Source organism: Helobdella robusta (assembly GCF_000326865.2).
Source record: "Helobdella robusta unplaced genomic scaffold HELROscaffold_45, whole genome shotgun sequence".
Lineage (NCBI taxonomy): Eukaryota > Metazoa > Annelida > Clitellata > Rhynchobdellida > Glossiphoniidae > Helobdella > Helobdella robusta.
In genome coordinates, this window is record NW_008705095.1 from 1,287,449 (window position 1) to 1,305,853 (window position 18,405).

Sequence of the window (18,405 nt, forward strand, 5' to 3'; positions counted from 1 at the left end):
TATATATATATATATATAAACTCGCCTCAAATTAATCCAGACAAGCATAAAAATAACAGGTCCTAAAATTTGGACAGAACTTGTACCTCCCCATCTAAGAGCCATCATAAACCTACAACATTTCAAGTCAAAATTCCGTGCTTTTTTATTGACACTGGATCTCGACTCCACCACCTAATATTATGTTAAGAATACGTTAGAACAAATGATGCGGATGAATGGTCTTTATGAATGGTTAAACATTTATGTGTTTATATATGTACTGAGCGAACATTTACATAGTTATATGTCTATACATGTATGACACGAACATTTACTTATTTATCTTCAATTATCTTTCTGCTTCAGTTATTTTCCTTATTTTATTTCATTAACTATTCATGTATCTACCTGCGGTGGCCACCACAAGACAAACAGTCTTATTCGGTCTCCGCATATTCAACTTCATAACTCTTATTCACTTATTTGATATGTCGTTGATTATGAATAAAACTTTGAAAATGAAATGAAAAAATATATATAATTATTAATGAAAATCACAGAATGTTCGGCATTTGTTTATGTTCCAGTCGATCATCGTGGTCGTCCACGATATTGCTTCCGATGCCGAACATGATGTGATTTTCATCAATAATTGCATTTTCGACAGTCTTAATCCAACATATATATATATGTATGCATTGATATATATATATATCAATAATTCACCACTTATAGAGCGCCGAATAAAATGTACAAAACAAAAACAATGTTAAGTTGAAATCAAATAAGCCTTTAACATGTTGGTTCTATTTGCATGGAATTACATGCTTTTTGTTGTATAGGAAAATCCTTCAAATCCTCCGGAAAATCCTTCAAATTATCAAAAAGATTTTTCAAATTGTCCGGAAGATTCATTAAACTATCCATGGTAGGATTTGAGTTGCAGGCTTCAGTTTAATTTTTTCTACGACAAACATTTTCAATCCATTTCTCCTTTTCGAAGAGTTGTAAAAACTCTTGATGAAAATCATGCATTTTCAAAAACTCCGCCTTTGACCGCGCTGTAGTAGGAAATACAGGCTGGTCAGATGACATTATATACATTCGGCATGCTTGCTGGTTTTTGTTGTATGAAATTACATGTTTTTAATTGTGTAGGTTTGCCATGCATTCCAAAAATTTTTCAAATCATCAGGAAAATCCTTCTAATCATCCGGAAGATTTTTCAAAATATCCGGAAGATTCATTAAATTATCCTTGGTAGGATTTGAGTTGCAAGCTTCAGTTGAATTTTTTTCGACGACAAACGTTTTCAATCCATTTCTCCTTTTCGAGGTGTTGTAAAAACTCATGATGAATATCATACATTTCCGAATACTCCGCCCTTGACTGCGCTGTAGTAGGATATACAAGCTGGTCAGATGACATTTTATTCATTCCTAGTTTAACGATATAAAAAAAATTATTTATTACGCTAGAAATTACTGAGTGCGCAATCAAACTACAAAACTTTCGAAATACTGCCAGCGGACTCTGCGCCCTTTCTTGTACATTCCGTTGTACCATCTTTTCTCGTAAAGTTTCACAGTATTTGCTTATTTTAATGTGTGAAACTAGATTATCTCATTGACTTTAGATATTCCTTGACATCATCAGCATGACACAAACGTATATTGCTGATAGAGAAAACTGTTTTTTATCAACTCTTTGTTTGCCTGAAGCCTAGAATCTTTGTCTATTTTTGGCCAACAATTTTTGTGATTAATTTATTAGATTTAATACTACCTTTGCTGTTATCCATGGTATTTACATGCACTTTATCTATCATCAAGTTAGCATTCTAATTTATTTTTTTCATTTCCTTTTTATTCAAAACGGTTTTAAATTCATTTAAATTCAAAGCAAGTGAAAAATTATCTGGTATTACATTGTTCACTGTTTCGTCAGCCCATACACTCTTTTTAGAGGCAGAGTATGTATCAAGCGAGTTAGTCGCCCAATTGTAAGTTGTATCAGACACACTGTTTGCTGTACGATATTACACTATTCTTATTGTTTAAGTCTTCGACAGTTTTTAAATTATTTTATAGATTATTAACATTTATATTTAAGTCTTTAAATCTGGATTTCACTAAATTACGCAAACCGTCTAGTGTTTTCGGAATCCTTGACAAATTTGTAGCAGTAGCAGCACAATCAGGTAATTTATATTTTAATTTAATTTCGAATACAGTTTTCAAAACTTCCAACATTTTTTTAACTTTGTCATATTTTGACGAACCTTTAACCAAACTTTTTATTCTATCAAATTTTATATTTTCTAAATCAGAATTTAACCGTTTTTGCTAATACTAGTTTTCCGTTGAATAAAAGTTTGCAGTAGCATCTACAAAATTATTATCACAATCGTTTTCTAAATTATTTTGAATATAACACAAAACCTCGTTAACAACAAGAGTTCGGTCAGCCATGTTGATAAATGCCAGCGATAAGCGGGGATCTCTGCGTTTGAAACCAGTAACTGCTACATCTCATCGCCATAATTTAATTACAGTCTACAAAGTTTTATTCCTCTTAATGCTTTAAAGTAAAATATTTTATCCTTTTTTTCTTTATAATTTACGTTACGTTTCAATGCCCCAATAATATTAAATAATTAAAATAAAAAATATAATTGTTGGTAAAAAATTAGATATACAAATAATTAAAAAATATAAGTATTGAATTCCATTTACTAGAAAACTACTTCTACTAGTACTACTATTATCACTACTACTACTACTATTACTACTACTACTACTACTACTACTACTACTACTACTACTACTACTACTACTACTACTACTTTTACTAATACTACAACAACTACTACTCTACTACTATTGTTACAGTTAATAGTCTGATACTTTGACTGCTACTGCTTCTTTCACTACTGTTATTTCTGCATTTACTAGGGATATGACAATTTTTAAAGACCCTATCGCCATGTTATTTTTTGTGGAGTTTTAATGCAAAGATCAAGAAAAATCCAATGGCAAGTGTCAACTTTAAAAAAATGTCACCCCCTTAATTAAATTTATATATACATTGTACAAAATAGTTTTTTTAATCAGAAATACAAACATACAGGTTTTAGTGTTCATTTGTCAAAAGAAATTTAATGTTAATTTTTTCAATGCTTTTGCGCAATAGAAGTAAATCCTGCAGAACTTTAATTGCACGTTCAGCACAAATGTTTGACCTTTGAGTTGAGATTGGAGTCGGCTCAACCGACCAAAAAGTCCTTAAAGTCTTTATTGTCTTTGAGTGATCTTTGCAAACGGCTGCCAAATTTGTGTAGTTATCCTGATTATAAACCTGACCAGAAAACCAGATGTCACTCCACGTGCCAGTAATAAAGTCACATGATGACTGACCTTTGGCTGACTGTCGAAATTCTGGAAGTAAAATATAAGTTAGCAAAGCATAGATTGCTCGGCTATTCTATCTTGCATTGCTTATATTTGGCAAAGTTCGGAAATTTACTTTAGGGAAGCATCCTGTTTTCTTAAACTGTCTGTAACAAGTGATGAAGGAAAGCCATATCATCTCTTTAAACAATTTCTTCTTCTTCCTTCAGAGCATCTGAATCTTGAGAACCACTGTCAGAATCTTGTTTTTCTTCTTCATTGTTAAAATGTTCTTCATCTTTACTGCTTAAATCATCCTTAGTATCTTGACTGACTTTGCTGTTCTTCATCTTCACTGTTTAAATCATCCTTAGTATCTTGACTGACTTTATGCTTAATCAACTTTAGTTTTCTAGGATGAACTCCTTGTGTATCTTCAATTGTGGTGCAGTAGCCAGCTCTACCATTTGTTGACATCTGAAGATTATAGAGGGCTTTATTTTCCTACACAACTATTCTCCATTTTCATCAGTTACGTTGAACAAGTTGGTAAAGTCTTGCGTTCCTGGTTTTCTGCTGTCTTTTTCATACTTGTTTAGTACATTCTCAATTTTTCTTTCCACTGTAGATTTGCCTTTTTGAATTGGAAAATTCAGTTTTTCCATAAGATTTTTACTTCTTGGACCACTATCACAACTTTCTCCTGTCTACTTTTCACATTTGCAGCCAAACACTTACATCTGTCCAGGATATGCTGTTCTGTTGGCATTTTGCTCATTTGCTCAAGACTGTCAACAATCTTTGCATACTTTTTTGAACTCTTGGCTGTTTCAAATCTCACCAAATTTGATTCCCATAGTTTCTTATTCAAATCTGAAAAAAGACTATTTTTAGACATCCAGACTATAGTCTTGTCGAATTATAATTTGAGTGTAAATTTAATTATTTACAAATAAACAAATCTTATGAGTTTAGGTTATTAAAATAAGTTTATAAAATATCAAAAGTCAGGTGATGATAACAAATATAATATATAATATGAAAGATTATGTAATAAGCATGCATACATATAGCAAAATCACACCAGCAATAAACTGAAGCTGTGATACCTTAAACTGTACTGTATCTAACAATAGATAGATGGGAGAAAACGGTTTTCAGCTTAGGGGGGTGAACTTTTTTAAGATTCAACACTTTCAAATTATATTTCCAGTTTTAAAATGTAATTTCTCCACTCATAGTAGCATGGGAAACCAAAAATTGCCAAAAAAAATTTTTAGTCATACTTCTAGCATCTACTACTACCACTTCAGTTAGTTAAAAACATTAGAAACTATAATTTACTTTGAGATAGTATGTGTTAAACTTTTCAAAGAGATTACCTAGAATTAGTCAATTTTTTTTTACCGTCTGTTTTGAAACCAGAAGCGAAACTGCCTGGCATCTAGACCGTTTTTTTTTCAAAAATTCTTTCTCTGCGTTTCACATCCAAAAAATTGTTCTTCTCAAACTCTTCTTCTAACAACTTCTTCTGCTTTGGATATTACACGGATCTGAGTCAATAAAGTATTTGCAACAGATCACAATATCAGCCTTGAATTAAAATTTGAAAAGTGCCGTGCCAAAAAGAAAATGTTTATTGAGCATTGCAGGGAAGGGCTTAATAAAATAAAATTATATATGAATGTTTTTTAATTGTTTTGGTCGAAATGAATTAACAACTGGAAAGTAGATTTGTGCAGCAGTATTTGTCTGTTAAGAACTTTTGTTACTTACTCCAAAATATTTTAGGCGTCCTATGCGTTACAGGCTAGTGGAATGGAAAGTTTTTGTAAGTTTTAGTGTCAAATCAGAAGATGTTGCGACTAAATGGTTTTTAAAAGGAATATAAATTGCTAAGTGAAAATTTTGAAAGATTGAAAATTTGTCTACAGGTTCAGGGTATGACTTTGGTATGAACAAATATTTTGATGAGTCAGGTGAGGAAGTCGACAATAGGGCATATAAAGAAGCTCAAATGAATGCTGCTAACAACTGGAACAATTAGTGTTATACAAATCCCCTCAAAGTTCTTCATCAGTTATCTGGTTACTGCAATCTGCTGATGTTGGGTGGCACGATGGTGTAATGGTTAAGGTTCTTGGCTTTGATGATGCAGTGAGTGGGTTCGATTGCGAAGAGATCGTCGTCTTTCACAGGCAAAAGTGTGGGATGCGTTGAATCACGTTAGTTTACATGCTGCGTGTGTTTGCAGGTAATACCTCGGAGGAATGCTAAAGAGAGGATTATTATCTTGGAGTAGTAATTTTGTCTATTCGTCCTCAATTGATACAAAAATTTCCCGTCGTCGCAGGGTTCAATAGCGCGAAAAATAAAAATGACCTCGGCTCGTTGCTACTTATTGATCGCATCTGCAAATCAGAATTGATTGAAAATTTGTTATAAATGAAACAGTTTGATTTCTAAATGTTGGACTAAATAATGACATTATGAAATGTATCCACGTGTACTGTCGTTTTATTTTATAAGTAAATTCAAACAATGACAACTTAAAAAGTTTACAGCAAATAAAAAAATTGTTGTGAAATAAGAGAAGTTCAAAACTTTTCAAGAACTAAACGATGATGAAAATATAGAGATAAAAAATAAAATGAATAGTTAATTTTAAGCAGGAACTATTCGTAATTAACTATTGTCACATTATTATTAGTAGTTTATTCCTGCAACCTAGAGGCTTAAAATTTCATTCCAACCCAACAATATTTGATGCATTTATGTCGCCAACAACGTGTGAAAAACAATCAAATAATAAAGAACAAATAGAAGAACATTGTACATGTTGTACATATATAAAATATATTTATTATGTCTACAGACTTGACTGTTTAAATTCTTCGTGTCTTCCAACTAGTACGGCGATGTTCAGCGGTTCACATTGAAGAGAAAAAATTAATGCAATAATGGCAAAAAGAGTATTGAAGATAATATTTTTTATTCTTCATAAAATCTGACAGACGCAAAACCTGCTACAACATGCAAGACAGTATTAAAACATCATAATAGGATAAAAAAATAATAATAATAATATTTATAATAATAACATTAATAATACCAACAAAAATTATAACAACGGTAGAGTGAACAATGCATTAGTTAAGAAAGGCGCATCGTCGGCACTCAACAAGACAAATCTTTTTGATCACCACGGCCACGCTAAATACAAAACAACAAATTAAGGAATGAAAATATATGAGAGTAACAAAAAATTTTCTATGTCGATAATTTTTGTTACTCTGAAAATGGGTTGATTGAGATAAGGATTGAATGAGCTACTGAACAAGCCAACAACGATATGACATGCGATGTAATTGCTTTGCTGACAACATTAGCAGATGTAAAACAATGCAAGGAAATCGTTTATTGTATGAATTTCTCGTCTTGCGTTTCGGTGTGTTGCACATGTATGTATGTGTATGTATATGTTTGTGTTTGTTTATGTGCTTTTTGGGTATGTTCGAACGCATGTATAAATGTATGTATGTATGTACGTACGTATATATGTATGTATGTACGTACGTATGTATGTATGGTATGTACGTACGTGTGTATATGCATGTGTGTGTTAAAATATTAAAATTAAAATGTTTTGATCTTACATTTTTCTTTGTATTAGAGATAAAAAAAACTGTGCGTTGCATAAATAAACATTTTCATTTCCAATAATATATTGTCAAATCATTTTGTCAAATCATTTTTTTTTATAAAACTAAGCATACAGCGCTTCATAGAAATTCCATCCAGGATTAATACTTAAGTTTACTATTGCGTATCCGAACGTGTGGCTCTTCAGTTCGCAGATTGACTCATAAAATTCAAAATTTACTGAATCACATTCACCTGGAAGACATTTTACCAGACAACTTATCTTACTTCTGGCTCTAATCACGTGGAAATTGTAGCCAGCCAACCTTCTGTTTGATGTTGCTTTCCAAATCTTCGCTGTGTTGTAAATGTATAATATGTGTGAGCACAGCCATCCATTAAAAAATGAAAATAATAAAAAAGAATTTTAACTATTTCAAATTAACTTGATGCATAGTAATTGAGATAATTTATTAATTATAATCGCATTCACTAAAAAGATGTTAACATTTTGAATTCTTGGCAGCGAAGACTTCCAGCTCGCATGTTGTTAGGGCACCGGACCCTCCAGATGGTTGCTGTACGATGACGTAACGATAGGAAAGAAGGTTGGCATTGCATTTCAGAGTGTGCCTGGCGCAGGCGACCGTCTGGTACATATACTGGCCACACATGGGGTACGTTCCTCTGATAATGCTTGAACCTTGCACCAAATAATTCCTTGACGTCAGTCCGATTATGAAGTAGTCCATTCGCTCCACTGCAATTTTTTTAAAATTAATTGTAAAACATAAAAAGGCAAGGAAAATCATTTAAAATTAAAATATTCATGGAAGCAAGTTTGTATAATTTTATCAGTAAAAACTAACATCTGAACTATTTAATAATAATTAATAATTCAATGGAAATAATGCAAAAATTAATCTCACGCTTAGTGCTATTTCTGGTAACATAAAAACATAATCAACGAAATAACGAATATCTATTGACTTTTGTTACACAGATTGCCAAGAGAATTTCGATTTAAAACCAAACTGAAAAAAATAACCAACACCAAGTTTCCCTGGAAAACATATAAACATAATCCACGTAGAAATCACTGCCGAGGTCCACCACGGCCCAGTTGGGTCCGCCTGCAGCATCGTCCCCCATGAAACAGTGCCCATTATAGTAGTAACAATCTCTGTTGCCATCCACCATCAAACTGGGACCGCTATATAATCCTTCGTTACTGTACACGGAACTGGAGTATGTTGGTTTGTTGAGAGCCAGATTTTGTTGAGAGCATATTTCTTTTACTGATGTAGCAAGTACTGCTAAAATTATATTGTGGATGTATTAGTTGTTGTTGAAGGTATTGGTGTTAATGTTTTGTATATAACAAAGTTCGTTGTTTGTGCATCTTGTTGCAATTTTAATCTTCCAAGTTGATGAAATAACTTTTCTGAAGTTTTCACGGTCATAAATGATTTTATTAGTATTTTCAGTACACGATGACATACAAAATAAATTTTTTAAAAATATAGAAACCGAATCATGAAAAACGCCTAAAAAACCTCAGCCAAGCACACATTCCAGACCATCTATTAAACTCGAAAACAACCCAGCCAAAAATCACATTCACGAACTTCGTCTGAAAAGCAATGACATCAGTTTTTTTGTAAGACTGAATAATCATGATTAATCGACCATTTTGTCTGAAGTTCAGCATGAAATCCGTTTATCTCAAAAGTCTCCACCATTCAACGTTTTAGATGACGCCACTATACAAACCGTCTTTTAGAAAGAAACAATGTTCAGTTCAGTGTTAAGTGTAATTCATGCAATCTGATGTTTTGCAGACAACTTGCAGTAGCCAATGATGACGAGGCATAGTGTGATCAAGAAGTCTTTAATTAATCGGCAGTCAGAGGTGAAAATCAAGAACGGTCGAATGTGTTTAAGGTGAACGAGTTCGAGCTTATTTACACTGGCCCAGCTGATAAACTCTGCCGTAAAATCCTAAATGAAGTATACAAAAAACTACATGCAGGAACAATTTCAGTTCAACAGCTGCTATAAGAAACAGGGATGGATAGATTTTTTTTATTATTCTGTAAATCAAACTCTGTCAGACGCAGAGAAAATAACAACATGCAAGATATGAAACGATGAAAAGAAAATATGAATAGAATAACGCAATGAACCAAGTTTGGTCAACATTGGGAACCAAAGCACAACAGCGCAATGAAAAAACAATGGAGGTGAGAGTTGTCTTCATAATTGTTCTTAGAATGAAAAGTTATATCGAAAGTCTTAGATGTTGCGTATGTACGTTAGTTACATTAAATTTTCAAAAATTAATTATTATTTAATCGCGGTATAAAAATATTTATGTGCTCACAAAATTATGAAACAATAATTAGAAACAAAATCCATCCTAACCAATATAGGAATATAGAATAAACGAGGCAGCTTTTTGAGCAGCCATCTTACAAATTTTGGGGATAGAATTTTTTTGTCACCAAACTGTATCAATAAAACTATATATTAATATATATATATATATATATATATATATATATATATATGAATATATATATATAATTATAATTATAAAAAACAATATATATAGCGCCCATTCATTGTCCTCACAGGCCTCTCAAAAAATAGAACTTAATTATATACGTGGCAAACATACATGTTATTGAAAACATAAATAAATATATATATATATATATATATATATATATATATACATATATATATATATATATATATATGTATATATATATATGTAAGAATTTGTGCTTGGTCTTTATGGATACTTACCATGAAACAAAAACAAATGAGATATTTTCCCTTCGTTCATTATTCGTTCAGCCATTTTTCACATTTTTCATTACTTAAAATTGTTTGCGTAGTGTGTTAGTTTGGCTGGTTGATTTGTTAATTCATAAAAAGACAAACAGACAAACAAACAAACAAACAGATAAACGAACTAACTAGCAAACAAACAAACATACTAACACAAAAATAAATAAAAAAAACCCATTAAACAGACCATCACAGAAGTTGAAAAGAAAAAAGTCGTCAAATTCCTAGATGTATTTGTATATCTTGACCAAAAATTAACGTCAAAAAATTAACGTTTAGACCATGTCTGTACAAAATTATATAAATCAATAGGCCTGTCGAGTAAAGTTAAGTTCTTGAATTTACTGTATAATCCGGTTTTGTTGCACATGTGACCTATTGAAGTTTTGTTTGGTCGGGCGCATACCAATCTATTTGTCATCCAGTAAAAATCTTGATGGAAAAAGTCGTTTGATACGTTATTTGCTTTCATAGTAAACATCACTATGAGACATTATTTAAATTAACAAACAACTTCAACTTTGAGAAGTTAAATATGCTTTTTGCTGCTTTTTTTGTACAAAAACAGATATCTTAAATGTATGACTATTAAATCAGAGTTTCTATTAAAGGAAAAGCACATGTCATCATTGCAAATAAGTCGAAAAGCAATATTCGGTTTCCATATATTAAATGCAAAGCTTCAAGGGTTTGAAACAAAATCATCAAAGTGGTTTCCACTGCAACTCAACATCATTAAGCAATTTCAAACAAAGACTAAAATTTTTCTTAAAAAATAAATGTGAAACTTAAATTTGAGTAAATACATATTATATATATAAATATATTGTGTATAGTTTTATTTTATATTATTTCTGGTTCTTTATGGTCACGATGTGATAAATAAACTTTGTCAAACATGAATTAAAATTTCAAACATTAAACCTTCAACAAAATTTTACAAAATTATTTTGTTAAACTTGATATGGTTATGCCTCGAAAAATTACTATTAATTTTTGTAGTTATCCTGATTTTCAATGCTTATATTTTGTTTGTTTTGAAATTATATTAAACTCGTGTTTGTCTTCGTATTCGTAAACACACTAAACACTGAAACAAAAAACACATTCACAGCGTTCATTTATTATCAGTCACGGTAGCACATATCTTTTTTTTGTTATCGAAATGTTCTTTTCCATTATTGGATTATTAATCATCTCTTAATGCAATAATGAAGAGTCTTCACTTGTAAACGTTTTATAATTCTCTGAATTTGTTGTTTGAAGAATAATTTTTGAAAGATTTAATATAAATTTGAAATGTCAACAACATAACACTTTTAATTAATTTTTCCAATTGAAATTATGTTAAGACGTTTATTTGAATACTAACATTAATAGAAACACTAATCCAAGTAACCAAATAAATCACAACTACAACCTCGCTATTTCACAATGCACAACTATCCACCTATGTTCAGTTTTAGCAAAGATAACAAATAATCAAGTTAATAATAGAGAACAGCTCCACTATTCCAGTGAATATAACATCACCCCACCTTTTTCATTCCGATGAATTGAGGCTAACCAATCAAAATGGTCGACCTTCATCTTTTCCCGTTAACTTTCATGATCATAGGTCGTGTAGACCACGTGATTTATCCAGTTAATGACCTTGTACCGACATTTCCAATTTCTTGGAAGTTCGTGGGCATCTTCTTTTTCTGCGCTGTTGGTTGTACAACCAGATCGGGTAACTGCTTTTGAAACTTACTTTATTTCATTTCGGTTCAAGCCAAGTTAAAAAAGAAAGCTGATGAGTTATTGGCAGCAAGATCCAAATGGTAGTCCCATTGCCTTTACAAGTTTTAATGTCTTTGTCACTGCCAACTTCGGGATTATTCTTCAAAAGGTTCATCGTCGTCTTAGTCATCATCTTTTTCATTTCAATCTAAATGAAATGCATAAAAAATGAAAGCAAGATCCAAATAGTAATTCAACTGCATATTGTTACGGTTGCACCAATGTATGATTGCGCTGTTATAAGAGAACACCAAACCAGGAAGAGGAGTGTGCAAGAGTGAAAAGAAGAGAAGAATAGTGTTTGTTTGGAAAGGCAGAACACGTGTTTCGTTCTTTCTTAGACCTCATCAGAAGCCCGAATAGCAGAATCCTTTCGCAGTTTTTCCTTATATAGCCCAATGAATAACTCTTTTATTTAAACAATGATACATTATTGTTGTGTTTTTATTTATTTTGAGAATCGTTAGTTTTAATCGTTATGATTTCCAATCCCACTACATATCAAAAGTTTTCATATTATTGTCACAGCCAACTTCTGAATTATTCTCAAAACTATCATAGTCGTCTTTGTCATCAGCTTCGTTTTTAAAATGGTAATGAAAAGCATTAGACAAGTTGCTGGTAGAAAGATCAGAGTAGATTATCAAAAGTTTCAAAGTCACTACCAACTTCTTCAAAACCTTCATTGTCATCATCTCTATTATTACGATAACTACCTTTCTTCGCCGTGCATCGCAGTTAACATCTGCATCAGTTATCACGTGCGTCGCAGTCAAGTTTATCAGTGGGAAGGATAGACTTGCGATCGTTAATGTAGTTGTAAAAAGTAGAATATGCTGGTGAAGTGATGTCAGAATCTTGCTGTTTGTGTTGTTTTTGTTTGCCACTAGGACGCTTTTGAATTTACTATTCCATTGCTTTTAAGTCTTTTGTTTGTTGTTTTTTTAAAGTTTTGAAGTCTTTTGATTGCTGGTCGATCTTCTCAATAAGTTCTGCTGCCTGTTGATCGAATCTTCCATTCATTCCGAAAAACTGTAATTTCAGTTCTTTTATAGGATCCGAAAAATTAAAATCTTCAGAATTGTTGCATTCACTTATCAAAGCGTCCATCAGAAGCTTCATAAAAACTGCCTTCGTTCCTTTTGAGTCAAAGTTTTGTTGTCGTAATTCTTTTCCCAAATAAGTTGCGAACATTAATAGAAACACTAATCGAAGTTACTCTATAAATCACAACTACAACCTCGCTGCTTCACAACGCACAACTATCCATTTATTTACAGTTTCACATTTAAAAATAAAAAGCATGTAATCAAGTTTATAATATAGTCGACTCGTCTATTCTAACGGATATAACAATATTAACATGGTTGTCATTATTTACATAAACATCTTTATACAACAACAGCTGTCATTTGATCGTTGGATCTTCTGTGTGTACTTTTAAACTGACTGGCAATCTCGTCGAACGACTTGTTCTTCGTCTCAGGAACTTTAAAATAGATGAAAATTACGGAAGCTATCATGATGACGAGGAAGATGAGAAAGATGAATTCTCTAGTGGCAGCCTGGTAAGTGATGTACCATATTGTATAAACTTAAAGATGTTATAAATGTCTTGAATTGATGAGCATTTCATAACTAGCAACTTATTAATTAATAGCGTAATTAGGTGAAGTTTTATTTGATTTGTTTGTTTTTGTCAATCAAATTATCAACGTGCATACATTATTACGAAAATAATTTAGAAAATTGTCTATATTTGTTAAAACATGAAGCAACAAGTTGTCTACATTGTCTAAATTTTTAATGGCTAGAACAGAATTTTCTATGCTAAAATTTTTCTTAATTAATCAAATATATACATCGGTAGATAGAGATGAGCTGATGTAGTTACCATTTTAAGTAAACCACGCATCTGGAAAACAATTTTCAACCCACTAACTTGCACAATTTCGAAAGACATAGCCACAATAGTATTCGACAGCCAGTTGAGCAGCCCAGCCAAACTCATGGCTTTAGATCTCGGACCCTGCCTGAAGACCTCGGCTGTGATCATGTTGGGAACTGGTCCTAGACCACTGGCAAACAACACGACGTACAAAACAAGACAAACAATCGTCAAATAGTTTATCGGTGGATATAGTGGCTGTGTGTTAAAAATGATTATATTCATTTAACCAAATGAAAATTATTTGTACAGCATGTACATTTAACTTCAATTGTACTATTTTTGTATTTAAATTAATGATATAATTCTTGGCAAAACATAGCTGCTACACTCAAACTTATAAATTGTAAAACTTCACCAAATTAGTATGACCTGCAAGTTGAGAGAGACGGAGATGACAATCAGGACGAGAATCATGCCGGACATGGGAGCCAGGAGCATCATTCTTCTGCCCAGTCTGTCCATCAGAGGAACCTTTTAATCATTTAAAAATTTACATCAATTGATCAATAAAAGTTCGAAATGTTGAATTAACTAATGAATTTTGCCGAACTTAAAGAATAAGCATAAGTTTTTTAAGATATAAACATTTTCAAAATATCAAAATCAAAGCCAAGAATAAATTATAGGAAATTGGAAAAACCTTTATAAGTTTTATCATGTCAATTTTGAGTTAATTGTTAAAGTTAAAACTAAATATATTTGTATTCACAAAAAAGAATTTCAATTTGAAATAAAACAGAAAATATTAGTCAACAATTTTCAAGCGAACTCACGGTCAAGATGTTGGTGGCTACGCTGATCAGAAAAATTCCCAGAATAGCGTACTGTACGACGTCCACAGAAACACCCGCCTTCAACAAAATGCTTTTTGAGTAGAACGTGATGGCGTTTATGCCAGAAAACTGTTGCACTATTTGAAGGAGCAGGCAGACGATCAGCGGGGCAAGGAGTTCACGAGTTCGCAAAAGTTTCAACATGCTGAATGTTTCATCATCGCCCTGATTCTTTGACTCCTCCTCCATCTCCTTTATTTCCTTACTCACGTCCTCACTTTGCCGTAACCACTTTAATGCTGGGGCACATCAAACATCATATCATTTCATAAAACCATTAAATCGTTCTATAATTGCTTGAGAGAAATTTCAAATCAGATAGAATAGCAAAGCTTAACTTGAAAACAAACGACTTTTTCAGATGAGTTGCAAAATATATTTTGGAATTAAAATGTGAAACCTTTTTCAGCGCTTTTTTTGTTTTTCTTGGTAACTAGAAGATACCTCGGACTGTCGGGGAGCAAAGGAAATACGAACAGACTTGCTAAGCCAGGCACCACGTTCAAAAGCAATAGTATCGGCCACTTGTCTTCAACGCCTTGGATGGCGAATCAGTTTTTTATTTTTTACACTAATGCATCTTTTCCAACAAATAAATTATTAATAGCAATAAAAATATGAATAATAATTCACCAACAAACCAGTCAAAAATTGAAACAAACAGCCAACCAAACAATCAACCAGCCAACCCTTATTCGAGCAACCAACCTAGAATAATATTCAACCCAAAGAACGTTCCCATTAGAACACCAATTGACACAAACAGCCCATACAACGCTCCCATGGCACCTTTAAAGTCGAAAGGTACAATCTCAATCATGTACATTGGTCCAAGTTGAGTGGCAGCCCCTGTGTGTTGTGTGAGTTTTGCATCATATTATTCATATTATGATTGACATGTCAGAATAATTTACTTTTTTTGAGTGATAAATGACTTAATTTATTCGAATAATGATAATGTCTTAGTAGTAAATAATTAATTATTAACAAATGTTATAGTAATAAATTATTTTAAAAATAATTATTAAATTAATTAATAATATTAACAATAACTACAAATGTATGCTATCATGAGCAAACAACAATAGATGGCAATAACTACAGGCTCCAAAATAATATCCAAAATTTCATCAAAAAACAAGCGATGACTGACCACAGCTGAGGCCGGTGACGAAGCGTCCAATTAGGAGGAGGACAGGCGAACCAGCCCACACGCAAGAGCCACTCAACAAACCCCCAACAATGGATGGTCCAGCATTCAACATAAGAGTATATTTTCTAATCGGTCGGAAATTTAAACAAAATAAGATCATTCATTTGTAGAGAGCTTCTTCTTACATTTTAATTTTATTTTTGTTACTTAGTTGATTGGTTTAATGACAGAAAATTGAATATTCGACTGTTATGTAAATTAACAAGAAGATTTGTAATATATATTCCCAAACCTGCCCAGCCTATCAGCCAGCCAGCCAACAACGAAGGAGCCTATCATGCCTCCACAGACAAACACAGCTGTGCATAGCGACCAGAGGATCGTCAGAGTGTTCTCACAAATTGAATTCTGTGCAGGCAGTGAGGTTGACGACGATGGTGCTGGCGATGTTGGTGTCGAAGCTTCTGGCAGTGAGGTTGACGTCGATGTCGTTAGCGGTGGCGTCGTTACGGGGGAGTACGATTCGTTCAAAAACTCTTTGACCAGCTGAAAATGACAAGAAACGTAATTTATTTTTACGTTTTGGAAGTTTAAATAACAAGTTTTTTATTATGCTCAAAAGTTGATTTAAAAATAATTTGAACAAATTAACTCCAATTCCGGTCTGTGAAAAAGGAAAACGACGAACCAGCATCGGTTGATTGAGAACGCTGAGGTTGTATCCATATTGGTAGGAGGTTGAAAGGGCGATCATGAGACTTGTCAGCGTGGTTGTCCACGTCCACCTCTGCGCATCAGGGTCAGGTTAGAAATGAATTTGTTGAAATGGTGTTATTAAGCATAATAGTTTTGTAGATCAATCAAACTAAACTTCACAAAAATGGTTGCTAGTAACATGCTTAAAAAATTAAAACAAATAAAAACAATGAAAAGCTTTATTATTTCTTAGTTTGATAGAAAAGTCTGAAGCGAATTATATTATTCCAATGACAAAAACATTAAATACGTAAAACACATAATTTAGCCGATTTTTAAATGGCAAATTCAAACTCGCACGTTCGTTAAATCAACATGAAAGGACAACCCAATTCAACCACTTTCTCACAAATCTACATTACCAAAACCATCTCACTCGCAAATGAAACAACAACATTTGTAATTAAAGTTTTAGATATCAAAATTTTAATAAGAAATTTTCAAAAACTTGAGCCACCTACCCTGCGTGTGGATGATGACGTCATTTCTTGCATCTCTGGCATCTCTTAGGATGGGACAACACGTCTTTGTTGAATGTTCAGAGGAGACAACGTAACACGTAGCACTGCATTTTCATACACAATTTAAAATGTTGTCATTTTATTGTACAACACAAACACGCTAGTTAAATAATTTTTAAAAGTGTGATCGTGAGCCGCTGCACGTGGCAATAGTCAATACAAATTTATATAATAATAATAGATATACATTTTTTAAACAAGTTATTTACTTAACGTAAGAAATTGCATACAACAAATATTTTAAAATAATTTAATATAATTACCGTACAATCAAAATCCGGGATAGAATTCGTCAAAACTAGATCAGTAGCGAACTTCTCAAATATATTAAGAAAGCGAAGATATTATATAGTAGAACCGTTTCAGCGAAGTCCTTCCGTGTAAAAGAAATTTTTAAGCCCCACTTTCTTTTTAATAATTTTTTTTAAATAAAATTTTTTTCCATAGAGAATTTTGTATAATCCTGCTTATATCAAAAATAAAGATAATAACGTTATAGCCGTGGAATGATCAAATTGTGCTATATTATTTGTTATCATAATTATTGTAATCTTTGTTTTACTTGAAATTATTAGATTGTAAAGGATTGTAGAAGGTAGCCTTTATATGATCTCGCGGAGTCAGGTTTCTTAGACGGGTTTCCAGCAGGGAATGCGAAGTCGTAAATGCGATCTATGTTGGGTTCATCTATCGGAAATCTTGAACCTACCGAACAACGAACACTTGACGATTGTTGGAAGCTACAGCACTGGTGTTGGAAAATGGAAATATAGGAATTTTTGAAGTTAGAACATCGGTGTAGGTATAACGAACGCCGAAACGTTACAACGACAATAATGTTAATAACATTGTTGTTGATTATGACGATGATCAAGTATGGTAATGATGACCAGGAAGATAAAAATGATGATGATGTTAATAATAATAATCGTCATTACTAAAACTAATATTATAATTATTAATAATCGGCTTGAGCTGATCAAGCCAATTATTATGGACTTAACATCACTAGCACGAACGCGCGCATACACACGAACGAATTGAGAGTTGGTCGTAATAAATGAACATAATGTTGACAGAAATTTAATTGAATGAACTTGGTATTTAACAATTTTTCTAATCACAGGCTTAAAAATTGAACTGATAACTTGCAATTTAAAAATTCACATTACAATTTAATTTTGAAATAAAATATATTATAATACATAACTAAAATATTTGTTTGTATCAAATTTTTAAAACAGCGATGAACTGATAATGAATGAAAGGTCAAAATAATATTTCATCATTTATTTAACGTTAAGATGGTGATGATAATGGATATGAAACAGTTGGTATGATGTTGTGTGTGAACATACTAAATGTTAACTAGATGGACTCACTTTGTTGGAGGATTCAAATTTTATTCTCCCAGTATGTTGCAGTTATAAAAATATTTTTTTCCGGACATTGAATTACTCTTAAAGTTGATGTTCACATTCGATCAGAGTTGACTCGAACAGAGTTGTAATTTGTTTATTAATGTGTTATTAATTATATA

The 18,405-nt window shown here is 32.2% G+C and overlaps 2 protein-coding genes across 2 annotated transcripts; both read right to left on the bottom strand.

Moving 5' to 3' along the window:
- Positions 1-536: 536 nt before the first annotated feature.
- On the bottom strand, positions 537-2,234 carry HELRODRAFT_178047 (hypothetical protein; the record flags this gene model as incomplete). The annotated part of the gene is made up of 4 exons (XM_009026176.1): positions 537-650; positions 958-1,098; positions 1,291-1,421; positions 2,129-2,234. 4 exons carry the CDS (start codon positions 2,232-2,234, stop codon positions 537-539), a joined length of 492 nt encoding a protein of 163 aa, XP_009024424.1.
- A 10,769-nt stretch (positions 2,235-13,003) lies between these two features.
- HELRODRAFT_114208 (hypothetical protein) lies at positions 13,004-17,170 on the bottom strand. Its single transcript, XM_009026177.1, has 10 exons — positions 16,806-17,170; positions 16,277-16,375; positions 15,881-16,134; positions 15,589-15,713; positions 15,144-15,284; positions 14,836-14,973; positions 14,376-14,674; positions 13,972-14,073; positions 13,594-13,797; positions 13,004-13,216 (listed from the first exon to the last, which is right to left on the bottom strand). Exons 1-10 carry the CDS (start codon positions 16,845-16,847, stop codon positions 13,043-13,045), a joined length of 1,578 nt encoding a protein of 525 aa, XP_009024425.1. The 5' UTR covers positions 16,848-17,170; the 3' UTR covers positions 13,004-13,042.
- Between the last annotated feature and the right edge of the window lie 1,235 nt (positions 17,171-18,405).